Source organism: Cryptomeria japonica, chromosome 6 (genome assembly GCF_030272615.1).
Source record: "Cryptomeria japonica chromosome 6, Sugi_1.0, whole genome shotgun sequence".
Classification (NCBI taxonomy): domain Eukaryota; kingdom Viridiplantae; phylum Streptophyta; class Pinopsida; order Cupressales; family Cupressaceae; genus Cryptomeria; species Cryptomeria japonica.
Genome location: NC_081410.1, coordinates 670,300,964 through 670,321,619, shown reverse-complemented (window position 1 = coordinate 670,321,619; position 20,656 = coordinate 670,300,964). Strand labels below are relative to the sequence as shown.

General features: G+C 35.4%; 1 protein-coding gene across 2 annotated transcripts in view; it reads right to left on the bottom strand.

The window, feature by feature from the left end:
• LOC131080079 (protein THYLAKOID FORMATION1, chloroplastic) overlaps positions 1–20,656 on the bottom strand; it is a 59,019-nt gene that overhangs the window by 36,184 nt on the left and 2,179 nt on the right. The window contains exons 2-4 of one of the 2 annotated variants that reach the window (XM_058018171.2): positions 11,134–11,401; positions 5,060–5,276; positions 1,731–1,846 (exon numbers count right to left, since the gene is read on the bottom strand). In XM_058018171.2, coding sequence (XP_057874154.2) covers positions 1,731–1,846; positions 5,060–5,276; positions 11,134–11,401 — 601 coding nt within the window. The remainder of the gene's footprint in view (positions 1–1,730; positions 1,847–5,059; positions 5,277–11,133; positions 11,402–20,656) is intronic. The other variant, XM_058018172.2, reaches the window with a different exon arrangement.

Genomic DNA, 20,656 nt, shown 5'->3' with positions numbered 1-20,656 from the left:
TAAAATTGTAAGTTTATATGTACTGAAACTTCAAACTCATTTTTTGGTCTACAAAATGTATTGAACTTTAATTTTAATTTATATATATAGGAAATCACTAATATAGCTTATAAATTCAATAATATGCTTGTTTTTAAAGCATATTTTTAAAATTAACATATTTTTTAATGTTTGCTAAATTTTCCAAGTTTTTGCCACAATCCCAAGTTTTAAAAAAATTGAGGTCTGTTGAGTAATCGCCGAGATAGAGTTTTTAAAGTATGAAAGAAACAACAATGAATCTATAGAACCATAGGATGGAAACTAAAACGTTAGGTTTAATAAAATTTCCATTAAAAACATGTGGTGTGGAAAGGACCTTTCAGTTCCCACAACTGTGGGGAAGATCAGCCATCATTGCATTAGCCTAAAACTGGGAATTTCCTTCTGTGAACACAGTCAAAGTACGGCTAAAGTTGAGTTAAAGAAATTGAAGTGTCACAAACGTATTGCTGGAGTTGAAGCTAAGAGTGAAGAACAAAGTGATTCTTAGGCATAGATGAGCTTGTAAAAGGGATTAGATTGTACCATATAGAATCTTTGCAACTATGCTAAATATTCATTAGACTAGGTAGCATAGACTGGTCGGGTTCCATAGTCTCTTTGAAAGGCCCATAGGATGTACAAATCTTTTGCAAATAATGTGTTTTCCTTATTCTTCATAGTTCTTTCTTGTTCTTGTGCTTTTTCTGTGTAACTCTAGGCCACTGTTAGCCAGTTGTGCATTTGACCCACTTGAAATAGTTTTGCATCATAAAAGTGACATGGCAGAGATAACCACTGAACAATTAGTAGATTCCTGAAAGGTTGCTGAGTCACGGTAATCAAATTGACAGCTAATTTAGACCACAAAACTCCATAACAATAGAAATCATGACTATATTACAAAGCATAGTAGATCTACAGCATCTGGTTACAAGCATTTACTTTAAGTTGTCAATTTACCCAACGATTAGCATGGGTCCTGTTTTTGGGATCCAAACAATGAAAGTTAGAAATTTGGTCATGTATCCATTTGCCTTTGTCTTCAAATTATGTGAAGCAAGAGGACTAGAGCGAGAACAGCACCATCATTTACCTCCCTCTTTTGCCTGTGGATCCATTCTCTCTTGTCTAAAAATTGTATGAAGCAAGATAACTGGAGAGAGAAGAGCATCTGCAGAACTCTTACTCTAATGGATCCAGAGCATCTGCAGAACTCTTACTCTAATGGATCCATTCCCTTTTGTCCAGAAATCATGTGAAGCAGGATTAGAAAGAGATCAGCATCACAAGCTCACTCTCTCTCTCTTAGGCACAATCCATTTTCTTATACCTGGAAATTAAGGGAAGCAGGGAGCATAGAGAGTAGAATATCTGCAGCTTTCTTTCATTATCATGGATTTGTTTTCTTTTGTCTGGAAATTATGCAAAGGAGTAGATAGAGAACAGTATCGGTATAGAGAGAGAGAGAGAACAGGATCTCTCTCTCTCTCTCTCTTTCTCTCTCTCTCTGTGGAAATTATGCAAAGGAGTAGATAGAGAACAGTATCAGTAAAGAGAGAGAACGAGGGAGAGAGAACGGGATCTCTCTCTCTCTCTCTCTCTCTCTCTCTCTCTCTCTCACACACACACACACACAGCAACAGAAATTGACAGGTATTTCACAGAATGATACAAAGAATCATAAAAAACAATAATGTGAATCTTACCTTTCAACATACTCCTTCAAGAGCTCCTTTGACTGAACCAATTTCGAAAGAATATTGCGGTAAATATCAAGGTCTCTGTCCACGCTGGGCTTGCTTATATTCAAGACTTGACATAGCTGCATATAAGGCAACTCATGAGGGCAAGATTTCACCTATTTATAATTAAATTTTGATATATTTTACTAGTATGGAACAATCATTCATTGAAAGAACATATAATGCAATTACACTGGGACTGATACCAAAATAATTGTTCTTAATTTGTAGAATAAATTCTCTCAGAATATCTATCTCTGTACAAGGACCTAATTTTCAATTTTCAAAATCGAATAATTATAAGCGAAAACAAAAATTTAAAAGAGCATTTCATGCTAAGGGCTATAAGTGGAACAGTGATAGAAAGCTGTTTCAGCAGCATGCAGCTAATTTTGGGACATGGAAAAATCTGGGACCACATTCATAATTGTATGAATATATAAACATACAAGTTTTGAGTTTCACAGAAAAAAGAAAATTATCTGTTATTGTATGCCTAACTTTTACACTTAATAGAAAAGCATGCTTGAGCTATCACAGAAGAGAAGCTTAGTGTATGTTAATATGGATGATCATCAACAATGTTACCTAGCAAATAAATAAATAAAATTACAGACTACACAATTATCAATGTTCAGAGATAGACAAATCAAAAAGACAAGAAATATTTCAATTTTAGTTTCAACAAGCAAACAGAAATTCAGTGACTAAGAGAGCTTTCAATTTTCATAAGCAACAAGAAAATCAAAGAAAAACTTAAGTTTGACTGTTAGATTCAGTGCATAAAGAAACAATAGGGGATTGGGTATCTTTACTTGCCATCTTGACTCAAACATAAAGATACAATAGAGGATTGGGTATCTTTACTTGCCATCTTGACTCAATATCTAACAATCACAATTGCAAATATTCTGTAACATGGAACGAAAGAGATAAAAAGAAAGGAAACTCATTAAAATCTAAAATTCTCTAAAACAATCAATGACCATGCTTACAATCCTATTTTGGAGATTAGAATGTTAAAAAGGAAATGAGTTCACTCAGAAGTTTCAGAATACGAATCAGTGGGCATTTGAGTCTTTGACAAGAAACGATCTGTTTTCCATCAAATGTAAGCATACAACATAGCATGTGTAATCAGTAAGTATATATTCTAATAATTCTGTCTGAAATTAATTCAAAAATCATTACTCATCTAGATTCAGAGTTAACTAGAAATCTGGTGAACACAAAAATGAAACATTCCAAGGTGGTGTTTGTCATGTATGGATGATTTCAAACCAGGTTGGTAGACATGGACAAATGAAGTTGTTGGTTATGCTTAAATTTAGATCAAAATACTAATTTGCAATTTTCACATCTTTAGGAGTAGATTTGTGGGTTGAAACCTTGCCAAATGGAATTATGCACCCTTTCAACCTGTTGTACAGTATACACATTCTAAGATTTCCAACACTTAACAATGCTGATTCAACCTATGTTTGAGAAGTTAAGATCCCAACAAGGTGACCTAGTTTGGTATGGTGTTTTCACAGAATTTTCCTTTGTCTGCCACTTGGATTAGTCATCGCTTGAAAGTTGAAAAGCAATATGCCCAGGTCCAAATATGTGAATATCTGATTCCTAATGAGCCATTTTCCTTGGGTCATTTAATTTTAATTAAGTAGCATAGTCCATTGCTGTGATTCTTAGTTTCTACAAAACATTAATTTTTTGAGAATAAGAATCATCATGGACCTGAATTTTGATCTCGAACCTTGGGATCTATTGACTGGATGTATATTGAGAGGATTTAGAATATCGTGCTCCGACATACAATCCACCGTGAACAAACATCCCCATCACTGCATAGTCAAGTTTGACTTTTAAGCCAAAGCTCTCAATCTTAAGAGTGTCTATAGGTTTTTCTTTCCATCTCCAAAGTATTACATCCATGTGTGATGTAATCTTGGGCCAAGAGAGATATCTATATCTGACCCTTTGTTCTTTAGAGTGGGTTGTTTGTTTGAGCCCACTAGACACCACAATTATCAATTAACCAAACAGATGGTTATGATGGTGAGACCTCATCCACCCCTTCAAGCAGCTATCAAGGTACCTCCAGTCTCTTTTTCTGACAATAAGACAAGACAATTTATTGCTCTTTGTTGTAGACTGTAATTCGACCCAACATCTTTCCCACAATCCAAGTCATTCTAATTTCTTTTCTACTTAGAATGATCAATCATGGATGTTAAAGAGAGTTTTCAAGAGGCACTCCTTGTGCCCTTCAATAATTGCCTAACAAATCCCACTTATTCCAGTCTATTCTCATATTGATATCATTAGATCCTTTTATTGGTGCATTCATGGTGGTCAATGAAGATGTATGTCCTTCTCATCTAGATTCTCACATAATATAGATCCAGATTTGGCCTCCAATCTTGATCAATTTTTTCTTCTATGATGGTGGGTCTTCTTTTCACACGATTGTTTGTAAAATTCATATTACATGTCTTTTCTGATTTGTTTAGACTTAAATTGTTTTGGACTCACCTCTCCAGTAAGAATCTTTTGTTGTTCATTTAAGATCTTTCAAATGTTGGAGTTCATTTTGACTTCCTCTTACTATTGTAACGAGCTGTAATTTCAAGTTTGATTGTCCTTCTTTGCTCCTTCATTAATAGAATTCTTTATTTCTTTCACTCTTGTGACATAATTGATTAATAGATGGATGCATCTAGTTAAAGATAATATGCATTCATGAATCTGTAAATTGAATGGAGTTAATGAGACAGAAAATCTAGCAGTAAACACATATTCTTGGAACATCGTTTATTTTCCGCAATCAGAAAAATAAGCATATGTAACTTCAAGTCCATTGTCCCACTTTGGTCCTTCACTAATAGAAATATTTCTTTCTTTCTTGTCACACAATTGGTTAATAGATGGATGCATCTAGATAAAGATAATATGCATTCATGGATATGAAAATTTAATGGAGTTAATGATACAGAGTATTCAGCACTAAACACACTCTTTGAACATCATTTATTTTCCAGTCAGATAAACAAACATTGCAAAACTATTAGGATTCAATTAATTATATCTAACTATAAAATTTCATTATGAAGAAAAGAATCAACAAAAAATCAAATTTATCATTTAACAGCTCAGATGCGATACATAACAAGATACTCCTGTATACATTTCCATACAGCCTGGAGGTCTAATTATGGCTAAGAAACATAGAGTTACAACATTGAAATCAGTAAAGCCATATATCTAACCCTAATTTTTCAATGAGATCTTACCTTATCTAAGACAGCAGGTTCAGTTGCATTTGCCTGTTCAAGTAGACGGAACAATCCAATTGCAAAGAAACGACTATAACTAAAAAATTTCTTTTCCTTTGCCCGTTCAGCAATATCCTTCAATATCCCCTCAACTTCTCCATCTCTAGACAGAAATTCAACAATAGAACTTGCATTTTGTGAACTGGCCCATTCTTCCATCTTTTTAGCGTCATTCCTGTAATGCTAATTCACTGAAATATGTCAAAAGTCAAGATAATGTTCTTCCAACAAAATGCAATAAATGTGAGAATCAGACAGATGCGTTCAGCATCTATCCTCTAAAAATATGTATTTAAAGGCGTCAGTTTCATATCAGATACTATTTTAAACAACAAAAAATGAATCAGAACAATGCTACCAAAACCTACACAGTACAATGAGGAACACAATTGAGATTTACCAGAAAGAGTATCAAGCATGCAATCACTTGTGAAATGAATGAACATAAAACAATGTATGTCACTAAGTGAAAAATCTTCTGAACAGACATTGTCAAAAAACCCTACAGCACCAACAAAAATGCCAGACAATACAATCACAGAGTTCACAAAATTGTAGTTATTCACTTTTACTTTTAACATATAAACCAGATAGAATAAAACCATGTCTAAGAAGCCTATAAGATGTTAGTACAAAAGAAAGAAGTACAATAAAACCAATAAAGGGAAAACTAGAGAAAAAATACTTCTATCAAGGAAAAAGGAAATATACCCCTTCCCATCTTTATGGACAAACAAAAATCCAATGATGAAGATAGAACATGCTTTTGCTGATATGACTGTCAAACATGCATGAAAACAGGGATACCACAGGCATTTGATGAAAGACTTGAGAAAATTGGTGCATCATTGAAAGGCCCAAAGAAATATGCACCAGGCAGAGAAAGTGAATGGCAACAAAACCAAGAAGAAAGTGCACCTCAATTGTGTTGCTTAAGCTTTTTTAACATTGGGTGCAGTTCCTATGGCTTTGCTCTTGAAGATGCACGCAATCAGATTTTCCAAGTCATTTGATTGCTGTTTCTTCAGAATTTTAACGTCGTCTTTTCCTCTTATGCACTTTTGTCTAGTATCCTAGTCTGGTTTTCTCTTAATTGTTTCTCGATGTATGCGTATCAAGAAAAGTACTTTTTCTGTTTTCTTCGTTTTCTATTTCATTAAACTTTCATGTAATAAAAAATTGAGTTACATAAGCCCCAGTGGATGTAAAGACCCTTGCAAATTTTACCAAATTTTTGCACCTTACTCCAATGAACATTTTGGCAAACAGTTTACATTCAACCCCTTTTGAAGAGTTTCAGTTTGAATATTTATGCAAACCACTGATTGTTTTTGAGTTGCAATGCGTTACATATATCTTAGTTTGTCATACATAAACCAATAGTCAAAGACAACTTGAACAGCAAATATTATTAAGCAAATGATGGATAACAGTTTAATACAAGAAGCAGTGAAACATGATAGTTTACAATGACATATGAGCACTTCTAACCTCAGAAATACAACAATTGCCCCTATTAGAAGATGATAGCAGCACCTAGGATCAATAATTCTGCCCAGCTCCAACCTAACACCCAGGAATGTGTGAATCAGCTTTACCTTCCTCCACTCTTGATGTGGCATCCAACTTGCAAGGTAATGGCAGCAAGCAACACCTTTCAAATGCCTCCAAGATGCTGCTTTACCGATCGTCAAGCCATGCACATCACCTACACCCAGTCTTGTCTACTTAAAATGCCCAGCAATAAATAATATCAAAGCCAGCAAGGTAAATCTGATTCCCCAAAGACAAACCCCAACCCACTATATGCCAACTCAATGCCAACTCCTAAGAGGAATTGATCATCATCATACCTCAAACACCTTCCTTAAGGAGAGTTAAAAGCCGTTGACATGCCTTTTTCATCTCAAACCAAGCTTAGAACAGCAATGGGGGCTTATAGCTGGAAACACCCCTATCGCCCAACTCCATCAAGAATTCCAACGCCCAGCTCTTGGATAGTCGGTGGCTAGATATGGAGACATCAGTTACCTACAAGTCTAAAAACTTATGTCCAAAGAAATAACTGTCCTTCCGGCAATCTTCTACAAATATTCTATCAATTTGTCTTGCCTGCAAGACATCACAAATTGATCATCAATTGTACCTCCAGATCCTTTCCATGCAAACTAAATTCCTAGATGGATCTCACTGTATTGGCTAGGGAGGATCTTTCACCGCCCGAATTCAATCTTCATCATAGGGTTTTCATCCTAAGGCTATATTTGAACAAACCTGTTCAATCTCCACAAATGTGGTTTTCACAAAATATTAAATAACCAGAATGCCAAATGACTCCCTTCATCCGCCTTTTATAATCTTTTCTGGAAATATCCAGAAAGAATATAATTTACGTTTATTATTAATAATAAGCTTCCGAAAGGTACATTTTATAAAATGACTTTATATTATTCACTTTTTTCAAATAAAGTCACTTCATAATTATGTTCCCACCACCCAAGTGACTTTATAATTAATTAATTCTAAGTTACTGGGTTCTTCCTTAGGAACCCCCGGGTCCAGGTCCGGTTCCCCTAGGGTCCTAGTTAGGGTCCGGTTCTCTCTAGGTTCAAACAGGGTCCTGCCCAAACACTGTGGGTTCGTCCCTCTTGAACCCAAAAGAACCCGGGAGGAATTTTGGAGTACTTTGCAGAACCTGTCAAGAATTTGGTGGAAAAGTTGATTTTGATGACTTTTTTTAATTGCTTTTAATGCCTAAAAGGCAAATCCAACCCCCCAAATCTCAATTTGACCTCTTAAAACACTAAAAAGGTAAAACCTACTTCATTTTTGCACGATAGAATGAAAAACATAACTTCTTTGCTCCATTGCTGAGCTTTGTTTTTTGTTTGCCATTGCTCAAGGAGAGTTGAAGATTGATTGTTCCTTATGGAGGATGATGATGACATTTTTGATGACCCATATGATATTTGATCAATGATGGCTGATTGTTGTAGCTTGACATTATTATTTTTTAACTAAAACATTAATATGGTGGTGTATTTACTATTTTGCTATGTTATCTGAGCTAAAACTTTAATATATGATGGTGTATTTTGCTACGTTATCTAGCTATTAGCAATTTAGCATACTGCAGTAATTTGAACTTAACTACTGCTGCATATATGTATATAATTTTTATTTTTATATGTTTTTGTACTAACAAGCCCAAAACCTCAAAAAATTGGCTGAACCTGCAAACTCGAACCCGAGCCCAAACTAGGACCGGCAACTTAGAATTAATTATATGCAAGTTGACAACTTATTTAATTAATTATCTTCTTCCCACTCACCTTGGCCATAAAAGAGGACATTATAGTTGAAGCTTCTGATTCTATATATTGCTTTGCAAATGCCTTAAGTAAGCCAGTTCTGATCCTTTTCATCTTCATCATGGTTTGGATCCTCATCTCGGATATTACAAATTCAGTTTCTTTACTTTCATAATCAATAGTTTCACTTCCCATGTCCAAATTTTGCATTGATTTGAGAGCCTGCTATTGTGATTTCTCACTTTATAAATTGTATACATCATTAGATGAAAACACTAGTCTTTCATTTATCTTAAGTACTATAAATCTATGAGGATTGATTTCTCAACAAAATTGTAGTGTCCCCACTTTGAAATAGAAATTAATAATAAATAATAAAAATAATAATAAAATTAAAATATAAAAGAATACAATTAAATATAATTAATATTTAATTAAGTTAATGAATGGTCAAAAGACATAAAATGAAAAGTTGTGACTCCCTCAAACATGAGATATAAAAGGGAGAAGAGAACCTCATTTAAGGGGGGATATTTTTGGGAATCAGTAGTGCAGGTCTGATTGTGACAGGTTGTGTCCCTTTCAAAGGGCAGAAATAATGAAGAGTTGCACTCTTCAAAAGGGTGTTAATAGTGAAAGGGTGTGTCTCTTGCCAAAGGGCATACATGATGAAGAGGTGTGACCTCTCCCTCACATTGAGAGATATAAAGGAAAGTAATCAAAAGCATCCAATGACATCACCATGGATCAAATCAGATCAGAACTGTTATTAAGTTACAGGCAATAACATCCTTGTTCTTGGTGGTATGCATGGGGGATGTGCTTAATATGTATGCTTAATATATGAGCCCGATAATGTTCTTATGCAGAATTTAATAGTAATATTAATATAGACTGCAATATGTATGACAGTCATACTTAATTTTATATACATTCATACAACAAGATATTGACATATTTATAGTCCCAAGCTCTTAACCAGTTCTAATTCCTTTTTCTTGAGGAGTGGTGTGATGTTGTTAGGGAGAGGCGGAGTATAACCATCTCATGATAGATGAGCCCCAAGGGTGAAAGAACTCATGATCCTGAAATCTGGGCTGCGGGCCCCAAGGGTGAATGGACTGAGGTTCCGGTAATCTGGACTGAATTAGGGAGATGGTATCATCGCGCCCTAGACAAGCAAGTCTCCCATCCAAGATTAGAAATTAGAAGGGGATTAAGATTAGGCTTGAATAAGGACAATGCCTAACTATACTATGAGCAACCCTAGTCATTAATTCGTAGTTACTGTAACATGGTAGGTAGTAATGTATGTTTCCCTTTGGGAATTGACAGCCTATAAATAGGGGACATTAAAAAAATCTACTAATGATGTTTGTTTGATGCCATAAATGTCATAATCCATGAGTTCTGCACACCTAAAAGTTAAAACACATGAAAATATTTATAAATTTAAAAATGTTATTTCATTTAGCTCAAATCCACTTGTGTACTCGTTTTCTTGATTTATACTCATCTATGTGATCAAACTAGCTTGCAATTACATTTTAAAGTTGATTTATTGAGAAGTGATGGAAAAAGATTTAAATCCTTAAAACTTCAAAAATCTCTATATTTCATGGTTTTTTCAATTTGCCAAGTCTGATTCCAAATCAAAAATCAGCTTACCAAATCTGATAAATTATAAATATTATCATAATAACTAAATTGTTTCAAGTCTAGAATAACAATGTCTTCCCAAATCTATCTCTATGATTATTTAAGAAGACTAGAGATTCACTTGAAAACTTCCATACAAGCTCAATGTTCCTCCTCTTCTATCATAATTGTATCTAGGTAGTCACTAGAGTTCAGATCATACTTAGCTTCAGCAGAAATTGACTCAGATGTTATGTAATTGTAGCATATAATTTGATTATAAGCATGTCTTTCCTTGGTCCCAATACATGTGTGCAAATAGCATCTATCGATTCCTTTCATTTTTGTATGATATAAGAGAAGAATAAACCTTCATCCTAGCAGAAAGCATCCTATCATATTGTCATAATTATATTGTTATAGTGTCCCTAGAATATTATATATTAATATTGTTTCAAGCCCAGGATAACACCACCTTCTCAAATCTACCTCTATGATTATTCAAGCAGAATTGGCATTGGCTTAAAATCTTTTCCATGCAAGCTCAATGTCCCTCCTCTTCAATTCTCAAGATTGCATCCACGTAGTCTCTAGAGTTTAGATGATATTTAGCTTCAGAAAAAATTAAGGTGGCAGACAATTTGAAAATTGTTCAAGTAAAACTTTATTCTCTCCCCTACATTTTCAAAATTACCAAAAATGAAGTTAGCAAGAAAATAAATTCAGTGAGTCTGCCCAAAAATATATATTAGAAGGCATTAAAATTAATTATTTACATGTAACATTTTTTTTTGAATCACCAAGTTTCAATTTTTTTCCTCTGAGAATTTGCCAAAAAATATCTTACCAATTATTTGCTAAGTCCGAGACTTGCAACCACAGTATGGGCAAAAAATAGATGATTTAGAAATTACTAATTAGAATTACTAGCTAGATCATAACTGTAAAGTACATATGTAACTGTATTTGTCAAGATAAGCCCATGAAAAATGAAGTGAAATGGCATATGCTCCAAGATGGCAGTCATCAGTAACACAGTTGGCAGTAATAGTACCACACCATAGCAGCTAGCAGTTAACACACCTGTACTGTTCAGGATCCTCCTTCAATGCATTTATGTATGCTCTGAAGATTGCTTCACGATCCTCGTCACTTGGGTATCCATCCATAAGTTGGTCATATACAGTGACAAAGCCAAGGGCAAATACTGGATCATATCGATATGTCGCCTTGTATCGCATTAAATGCTGTTGTACTATTAGCTCCTGTATAACATTACTGTATATGTTTGGAATAGGCCGCTTGTATGCTTTTATGAAATCCAGCTTTGTTTCTGCAACCGTAGGTATATCTGGAAATACATTAAAATACCCAGGTTGATGGTATTAGAATTTAAAATCAAAGGAAAATAGCTTATTTTTCATAAAGTGACTGTTTTACTTTTAACCATTTTCATTAAAACAGATGTACTGAAACGATATGTTATGAAATATTAATTACATTTTACATAAAATATTCTTCGACTTACTCTGGACATAGGTGGATTTGGAAAGGTCCAGTCTACTACTGAGCTTGGCCATAAGGTCTAAACCCGGGAGTAAAAAAATGAAAAAATATGAAAAATATGAACAATATATATGTTACATGAAAAGAAATCCTCAAGTGGGCTTCCACAAAAGGCATATCATACATCAAATCAGCATTTGGCTTGGCCATGACCTAGAAAGAGAGCTATGAATGCCCTGGATATTCCAATCACCAGCATAGATCTTATGTGTAATAATTAAAATTACTGCAGGTTTTAATGATTTTCATGCTCTATACATCATAATTCCATGCATTCAGATGTAAATTGAAGCAAACAGCAACATAAAGGAAAATATCAAAAGAAGAAATAAATGAAAGCCTATATGCAAACAATCGCAATGATGCTCAATGATCTAACTTGAAGAAAATTGTTAGCAACAAAACTTTCCAGCATTCAAAGGGACACCTCTTATTGCTTGTAATGCCCCAATCTTTCACTCAAGATATTTAACGTTACATTGCTCTCCAACAATTGCTTAATTGCCCTGGCTATTCCAATGGACAATTCACTAGCATAGATCTTGTGTGGAATAATTAAAATTATTGCAGCTTGTAATGATTTCCATTCTCTATACATCATAATTCCATACACTCAAATGTAAATTGTGGCAAATAGTAACATAAAGGAAAAACATGGAAAGAAGAAATAAAAGAAAACCTGTATGCAAACAATCACAATGACACTTAATGATCGACCTTGAAGAAACTTGATACAAAGGAAAAGTTCCGAGGGACACCTCTTATTACTCTGCAACAATTGCATACAAACCTACTTTCATGACAATTAGAGCTTTCTCCCTCTCATGGCTACAAATTGGTTCCCTCCTATACTCAGCTATTACTTTAAGGAATAGACACACACCTATTGGGAAATCTCCAATCAGCTAAATATGTATGGAGTTACAAACTGTTGCATCTATTTTTTGACCTTCCATAAAATCAAATTTTTAACTATATCTGGGACGTCAATTGCATTTTTTTTCTTTTATTTGAATTATGCACAATGGGGCTCACTACTGATCTGAAATGGGTCTCACCTACCACAATGGGATGGTTGTGCCCCACAAATTTCAATCATGAAGAAAACAAATGCATAGGGCCTCAACCAGTCTCCATGAATTTATCGTCTCCCTTCATTGAAGTTGAAGCCACTACAATTTTGTTTATTTTTTCACAATTGAAACATTCTTTCCTTTGTGAGCAATGATAAAAAATTAACTTATCAATGTTCTTATACCTTGCAAATGTAGTGAACTGACCGATTTTTATATTAAAATTTTGGTATTTTCACAAGCTTTGATCTCCAGACATTTTGTCTAGCATTTGTGCAACAAGCTGGTCTGAAATTACAAACAGCATCCCTTTAATATTTCTTTAATCCAAACACATGGTACGGCAGCCTTTTATTTGGTATGGTAGCATCTATCATAGGTATGGCAACCTTCAAAGAGGAGCAGCTTCTTTCTAAGTGGCTAGTTGACTCCTAATGACCACCAAATGGGATACAATAGGCTTTGGAATCCCTCCCACAAGCTGCATTAAAAAGTCTTCAGTCTCCTTTACTTTCTTCGCAGCAGTATGATAATATCTTTAATCCATAAAGATTTAAAGGTGTGTAAGAGATCTCGACCCATGAAGGGAGTGTCAAACACTTTCCCAACTAACCTCTGGTATGACGAAGAATGCAAAGCTGCTAGAAGATCTTTTAAAAAGAATGAGACAAACATTGAAAACATGAAAAAATATAAAAAACTGATAAAATATAAAAAGGTAAGTTTTGTGATTTCAAGGAGAAAGGAATTAATTTCTTTGGGGAAGCACAACCCCAAAGGTTTTTGGCATGAATTACAACAAAAGAGAAAACAAATAGAAATTAGTATCACAGATGTGCACTAGTTAGATTATGAGAAGCTCCTCTATGAACGAACACAAGAGAAAAATGGCCCTTCCATAATGAACACTACAACCAAGCTATTCTCAGTGGAGGATATCAAACAAGGTATAAAGAATTCAGCAAGTGGAAAAGCTCAAGAAATTAATATGTTGCGAACAATTTTTTTAAAATGGGGTGTTAAGACACTAGCACCACACATCAAAAGAATCTTTCACGGTGTCACACAAAGTAGCTTCCCAAGAGAGTGGGCGACTGGTGTCGTCATTCCTCTATACAAAAGTGGTGACATCAATTTTCCTTCCAATTACCATACTATTATGGTCATCCTCTTGGAAAAAAATTTGGAAACATGATAGAACGCAGAATCAGCCAGCAGTTGGGTAGAAAAAGAAGGTAAAAGGGCAAAGGGGCAGGCTGGTTTCAAGCAAAAACATTCTACCATCGACCATTGCATCACTCTTAGACACTTTATTGAAAAAAATTGGGACACCCAACATGGAGAGGCCTTTTGTTGCTTCATTGATTTCACCTTTGCCCACACCACGATAACAAATTTATTATTTGCCTACAAATCTAAATAAATTTGTACTTGGAAAACTAAAAATTGCAGCTAACAACAAATTCTCGATTTCCAGATAAATCGTGACTCTAAATGAATCACACCATCTTGGCTAGGGAGGAATCTTTCACCGCCAAAACCAGTCTTTGCCTAAGGGTTTCCATTGTGCAGTAGTAGAAATCTACTCAACCCCACAACTAAGGTTTCAATAAAATGTCAAATGTTCAGAATGCCTCAAATGAGTCTCTTCAACCTCTTTTTCTAACCCTCTGTGGAACTTTCCAAAAATTGTATTTTAAAATCACTTTTTAAATAATAATCCTTTTTGCTCCGTAAAGCAATTTTATTTTATTTTTACTTTTCCGGCACTTTAGTCACTTGAAGTTCACCTTGTTAAATAATTGATATAAGTTGTCCTTTTATTTTGCTTTTTTGACAATTTAACATTTAATTATTAAATTATTTTTCGCACATCCAACTAAAGATGTGAAAAAAACAAAATAGCCCAAAGGTGAATTCTAACTATGCCAACATACTCAAAAGCTAAATGGAGATCCAACCTAATAAAAATTGACACTTTCAAAAAATAGAATAGTCCTCCAAGATGTTTGGAATGCACAAGAAATGGCGAACCAGCCTTTGGAAAGCATCAATGGACACATCTTGGTCCTCTAAACACAATGCCAGTAACTGAACTCCATTTTGACAAGAATGGCACTCTAAAAAAGTTGGAGCTCCCAAGGATACTAGAAAGGCCACAAAAAGGGGACATAACAGCAACACCTTCCTGATTTTCAATAAAATCAGAGAACTCCCCTTTTGTTGTATGTCCTCTTGAACCTTTACCTTTTATATCATTCTTATTATGAGGACTTAATGTGCTTTTAATGCTTTCGATTTGGTATTGTTTCCTATAGGGTCCCTACTAATATCCAATCAAAGATTAGGTTTCTAGTTTGTACAGTTATTTTATGAAGTCTTTGGCTTGCCTCTTTCATGGGCGTTGATTGTTTTGACTTCAATGTTTTAATTTTCTCTTTGAAAAGGTCAAGTCAAAGTAGGTCAAACTAAAAAATCTAGATGGAAAACTCAAAGTTGTCATTGTTCAAGTCTTTGGTGGTCTTGATGTAAGCTCACAATTCCCTCCTACTCCCTAAATCCCACATTTCCACAAGTATAACATCGCAAGACTCCAACCCCTCCCTGGATATTCTTTCACTCCTTCCTTCCATCTCTGACTTGGATTTCCACAACCTTAGGCACTTGTTCTTCGACCAACCCCAACATGACATGTTCTCCATGCACCTGCCACTAAAAACAAGGAATGAAAACACCTTTTCAAGGCAATTAAATTTGACGACCTCTCCTCTAATGTAGTGACAGGCCTATGCACGTCTAGGGCTTGTATGCCACTCCTAGACCCCTGTTTGACCTACCAAATGCACAATTTTGGCATGTTCGCACACATGGATCCTCCTATGACCTAATTTCTTCTTTGTTTAAGAATGTTAATACCCCACGAATGTGCTTTTTGTCATATTTGGCCTCTATTTACATGATTTAAACCTTTTAATTATTTTTTGCAAGATTGGATAGCATGTTTCCCATGATAAACAAATGTTGTGTTGGCAAGAGATCAAAAATAGGAATCGCTCGAGTTTGGATATCCATGCTTTGTTGGAGTGGTATGCCTTGATCAGTTGATCTTCATGTGGTCCTAGTCCTAGCTTGTGAGATTTGAATGGACTTGCAATTGAACAATTTGGACAGTTAACAAACTAACAACACATCAAATTCAGGATACCAAAGGATCAAATGCAAAAGATAGGCATGGACGAATTGTTCTTTCCTCTAGCTCAACCCCACAGCCTACTAACAACTTAATATTTCTCTTATCCCGCACGGGTAGGTGAGTTGGCTTGGGCGATGGGTTTGCTCCCCATCGGTCTCGGGTTCGACTCCCTCCCAGGCTTAAGAGGGAGGACTAGTTGCGGGCTCTAGCTTCTCCCCCTAGGAGACTAGTCTCGCCTCAAGTCGCCCCTTCCTGGCCCCATCTTGGCAATAAAGTAAGCCCAAGGTAAGGCAGGTTGGGTAGTTGGGCTGGGTCGCGGGGATACCCCTAGCGTACCAAAAAAAAAAAAAACTTAATATTTCTCTTGGTCAACCTGCACACCTGGTGGGGATTTTATTATTATTTCTTGTCCTCCTTGAGTGGTGGAATGCAGTGAATGAGAGAATCCTCCTTCATTTGTAAGATGTACATTATAGATACACTAAAGAATTTTTAGGATTAGTAGGGAGAGATAGTAGAACCAAGGCTTAGGAAAGAATAGGGGCATTCTTCTTCCCCTATGTATATAAACTTTGTAGCTTATGCTGAAATTTCCATGATTTGTAGGTGTAAATATCATATTTGAACTGGTTGTAAAAATACTCAAATTTGAGCTTAATAAAGGTTGTTTGTGAATGCAATGGTTATTGTCTATACATGTAATATGATGAAAATTTCCTTCCCTGTATTCACTTGCAATTATGATCATGAAATGTATATTTCCTTAGAATTTTGAATAGGGTATGATTTTGTTAAGGTGAAACTGGCAATTGTATACACCATAGTTGAAAAACTCGGACTCGCAATGACTCGGCAAGCCCAAAAAATTTTAAAAACTCAAGACTCGCAAAAACTCGGGAAAAAACTCGGCAATAACTTGGTAACTTTATCGAACATTTGAAAATACAATCATATAATCATATTACATTTTAACTAGTTATTCAGTCATATAATCATATTACATTTTTATTCGCGCTCAAAATCCAAATGAAAATCTTGGCGCATCTTGTCTCATGGCCAAAAAATAGAAGTTGTGAATCAAATTTGTAATTCCTGACGAGTTTTTCTCAGGAAATAGGGTTTAACCTGCGAGATTTCGCGAGTATTTCCTCAAAAACTCTGCGTGTTTTTATAGAAACTCGGAGCCGAGTTTAATGGCGAGTGACTCGGCTACCCACGAGTACTCGCGAATTTTTGAAAAATCCGCAGAGTTTTTCATCTATGGTATACACCATCATTATTATGTTTGCAAAGAATACGCTCATGTGTCAATGTTTGTGCTTGCTGACCTTGGATTCTTCCTTCCTCTCTTTACTTTGCTTTTCCCTTTCTCGCTTACCTCTCTTTTCCGTTTTCTTTGTCATCTGGTTAAGGTAGATTTAGATTAGAATTTCTATCAAGCTGAGCTTCCCAAACTATGCATTTTGCTGCACATAGAACACTACCAAGCCCCTTAACTCAACAGCAACTCATTTGTCACTGAGTGATTCTTGCAAAGCCAAGACCTAGCAACCCCGAGACCTTGGGGAGATTGCAAAATCTCCTTTCAAGAGAGTAACCATACCCTTGATCCTTAAATTTTTGGTAGTGTGCAATTTTCCCACCAAACATTTCTAACACTAGGGAGGCTAATTTAAAAGATTAGAGTTCTCATGTCGTTACTCTACACAATGTGTTTATGCTAGGGGTAGTTTAATTCCACATTTTGCCCTTCAGATTTTAAATGGGAGATCCTTGAGCTTCCTCCAAATCACTTTGAATTAATAAGTGTTTCTTTCTCCCGTGATAAACATGATATTGGGAACCATCTGCAAGCATTCAAATGCTTGATCCATCAGCATCAGATTTACAATAAAGAGGTCATTTACATCATGTTTAGTTCTTCTTTGGTAGAACAAATATCTATGAGTAGTTCAAGCACATTCCACCTCAGTCGATTCACTCGTGGACACCTTTCACCTCAGTCAATTCACTCCTGTACTCACCTGAAAGTGAATTTTCTTAAACAACTTGGAAGATAAGTCAATCGAAGAGAGGCATAGAGATAACTCAGTTTAATGAGGAAGAACTTAATGAGGTTTTCAAGGCAATTAGCAATGTGATTGATCCTTATGTGCCACAAGATGATGAAATTGTAGACTTTTAAATTCTACTTATAAGCATTAGGGCCATTCTATGAGGTATCTATTAAAAAATCATCAAATGTAAAAGATATGCAATCATTAGGACCATTCTATGAGGTATCTATTAGAAATCATCAAGAGTAAAAGATTTGCAAGAGGCCATTGATAGGGCTGTGATTTTAGATCAAATCAGAAATAATCAGCAAATAGGTCAGAATTTCATCCATTATAGCATGCAACCACGGCCATGCTTTCATTCAGACTACTGTTACTATCAGCTACCTTTTGTACACATGCCTAATTTGGCCTAATATGGTAGCCAATATCCATCGCAAGTCAAATAAATCATATCAATTCATTTCTAACTCGTAACTACCAAAATTCAATATTCTTTACCAATTACCAATGATATATCTTCTAATATCCCCTTCACAGTTGTCCATTCAAATTGCAGGAAAAATGCAGCAGCATCATTTTTATCTGATGATGATGATTCATCAGATGGAGAAGCTGCAAATTAGTCACGAGTGAGATATCAGCTTGGGAATGAAGATAAACAACATAAAACTGAGTGTTTTGGCAGAAATATGAGCATTCCAACATGGTTGGAAGCAAAAACAAATGAGCTGGGAGTTACACATGCTAGAAGCATTGACTGAATTGAGAATACAAAAGAGTCCGTAGTGCTGTCCAAAGACTGCATCATTGAAAAAATCAGAAAAAACAGAGATTCGTATGCCCTAATATGACACAAATGATGAGTCATATAATTAAGCGAACTTCAAGCTAGACATTCCTCTTACACAAAAAAATAATGAACAAGACCATGTCAGAGCTGGGATTGTTACTCACCTTATTTGACTTCATTGGGGGAATGTAGAATTCACCATAGAACAAAACATGATGAGATTAATTGCCCTACCTTACTCATCAAGCTGGACTTTTTGTTTAAGGGTTTTCTTCCTATAGCAGAGATATTCGCTCTGAAGTTCAGTCAAGAAGTCAGCCAAGCGTATGTAGCCAAAGACACACATGACCAGATTGACAAGGGCAATGAACACAATGACAAATCAACTGAAAGCTCTGATGTTCCTTCCACCCTCTTGGACATTCGCAACAGCCCTATTGTTCCCATGCATGATTCTAATGATATTAATTCAGACTTTGAAGTGGGTATACCCAAAATGGTTAAACTTCTAAATCAAAACTTGCTAGCCATGGGATGTTCTGATGGCCTATCAGACATAGCTCTATCTGGCCAGTGCAGAATACATGGTACAGCCCAGCACGAAGAATCGAATTGTATCACATTCCTCACATGAGTTTATCTTGTTTTAAAAGGGTTAACATACTTGAAAGAGTTTATACCCCTGAGTGTAGTCAAATGGTCACAAATGAGAACTTTGAAGATGAGTACATTCAATATGAAATTGAGGAAGACCCATATACTGGTGACTTTGTGTCTGCTAGTCCAACCATATACGAAGAAAATGAGGTGAGAAATTTGCCTTCTAAGGAAGTAAATCAAAAAAAAGAATTGACTGATGAAGGAGACTTATGTGAAGACATTACCCTTATTCTATCATGGTATCTTGCTAATGAGCCCAAAGACAAATGTAAGCACATTGTTGTTAAGCATGCTGATTATTTTCAGAACTTTGTGGAGAAGCTCACACTTTACAGGAAGATTTTAGGCACCAAAGCTCATATACCAGACCTTTAATTACCTAATTGGTGTCGGGTGCATAATGAAGTTCATTCTGAGTTCTCTTGTCAAGCATGCCGATCAGAATTGAGGAAGTATACGCTGCAAGTGCATATCATAAATCTGATTTGTCCCAAAAGAGTCTGAAAATGCCCATCTTATTGCTAAAAGTGATTCTAACCACACACTTTTGGAAGTGGATGACTGCATGACAGCTGAAAATGTGGATCCCCTTCAATTAGTTAATGAGGATCGATCACATCAATGCCAGAGTGCATCTAAAAATGAGTTGTGTGATAGTATGGCTAGTTACATGGAGAAAAATAACGATCAAACACTGCTGCAAGTTGGGATCAGCAACATAGTTCAAACCGAGTAAGAACATAAAGGTATTGAAGGCCTTGATGTTGGTGTCCAAAACCCCAGATCCTAGCGAGGGAAAGAAGACCAATCATGGGAGTGTACTTGTGATGTTCATCTTTTATATTCAACATATCATGTCAGAGCGAATTCATCTATATCATGTTTTGATAGTTTTAATTGTTTTGATGTGCATGACGATGGCATCTTCTAGTTAGGTAATGCTGATTTTAACATTTATAAGTTTTCTGATGCTAATTCTACGAATGAACAATGGTGAGATTCTGAAATATTCCCCTTCAAAGGAATTCTAGAAAAATCTCGAAGAATAACATTCCTTATTTATTTTTCAAGATCAAAATCAAAATCAAAAAAGAATTACATATCTTTCAAATTTGGTCAATAAATCCGCCCAATCTGTCAACAATTACTCAAAATGAGTTGAAATCGCCTGAAAATCAATACAATGTTTTCAAAGAGTCTAAGGCAAAATAGCATAAATGAGAAGACCACCACCTGTCTTTTTCTCTTGTAAGACAAGTTTTTG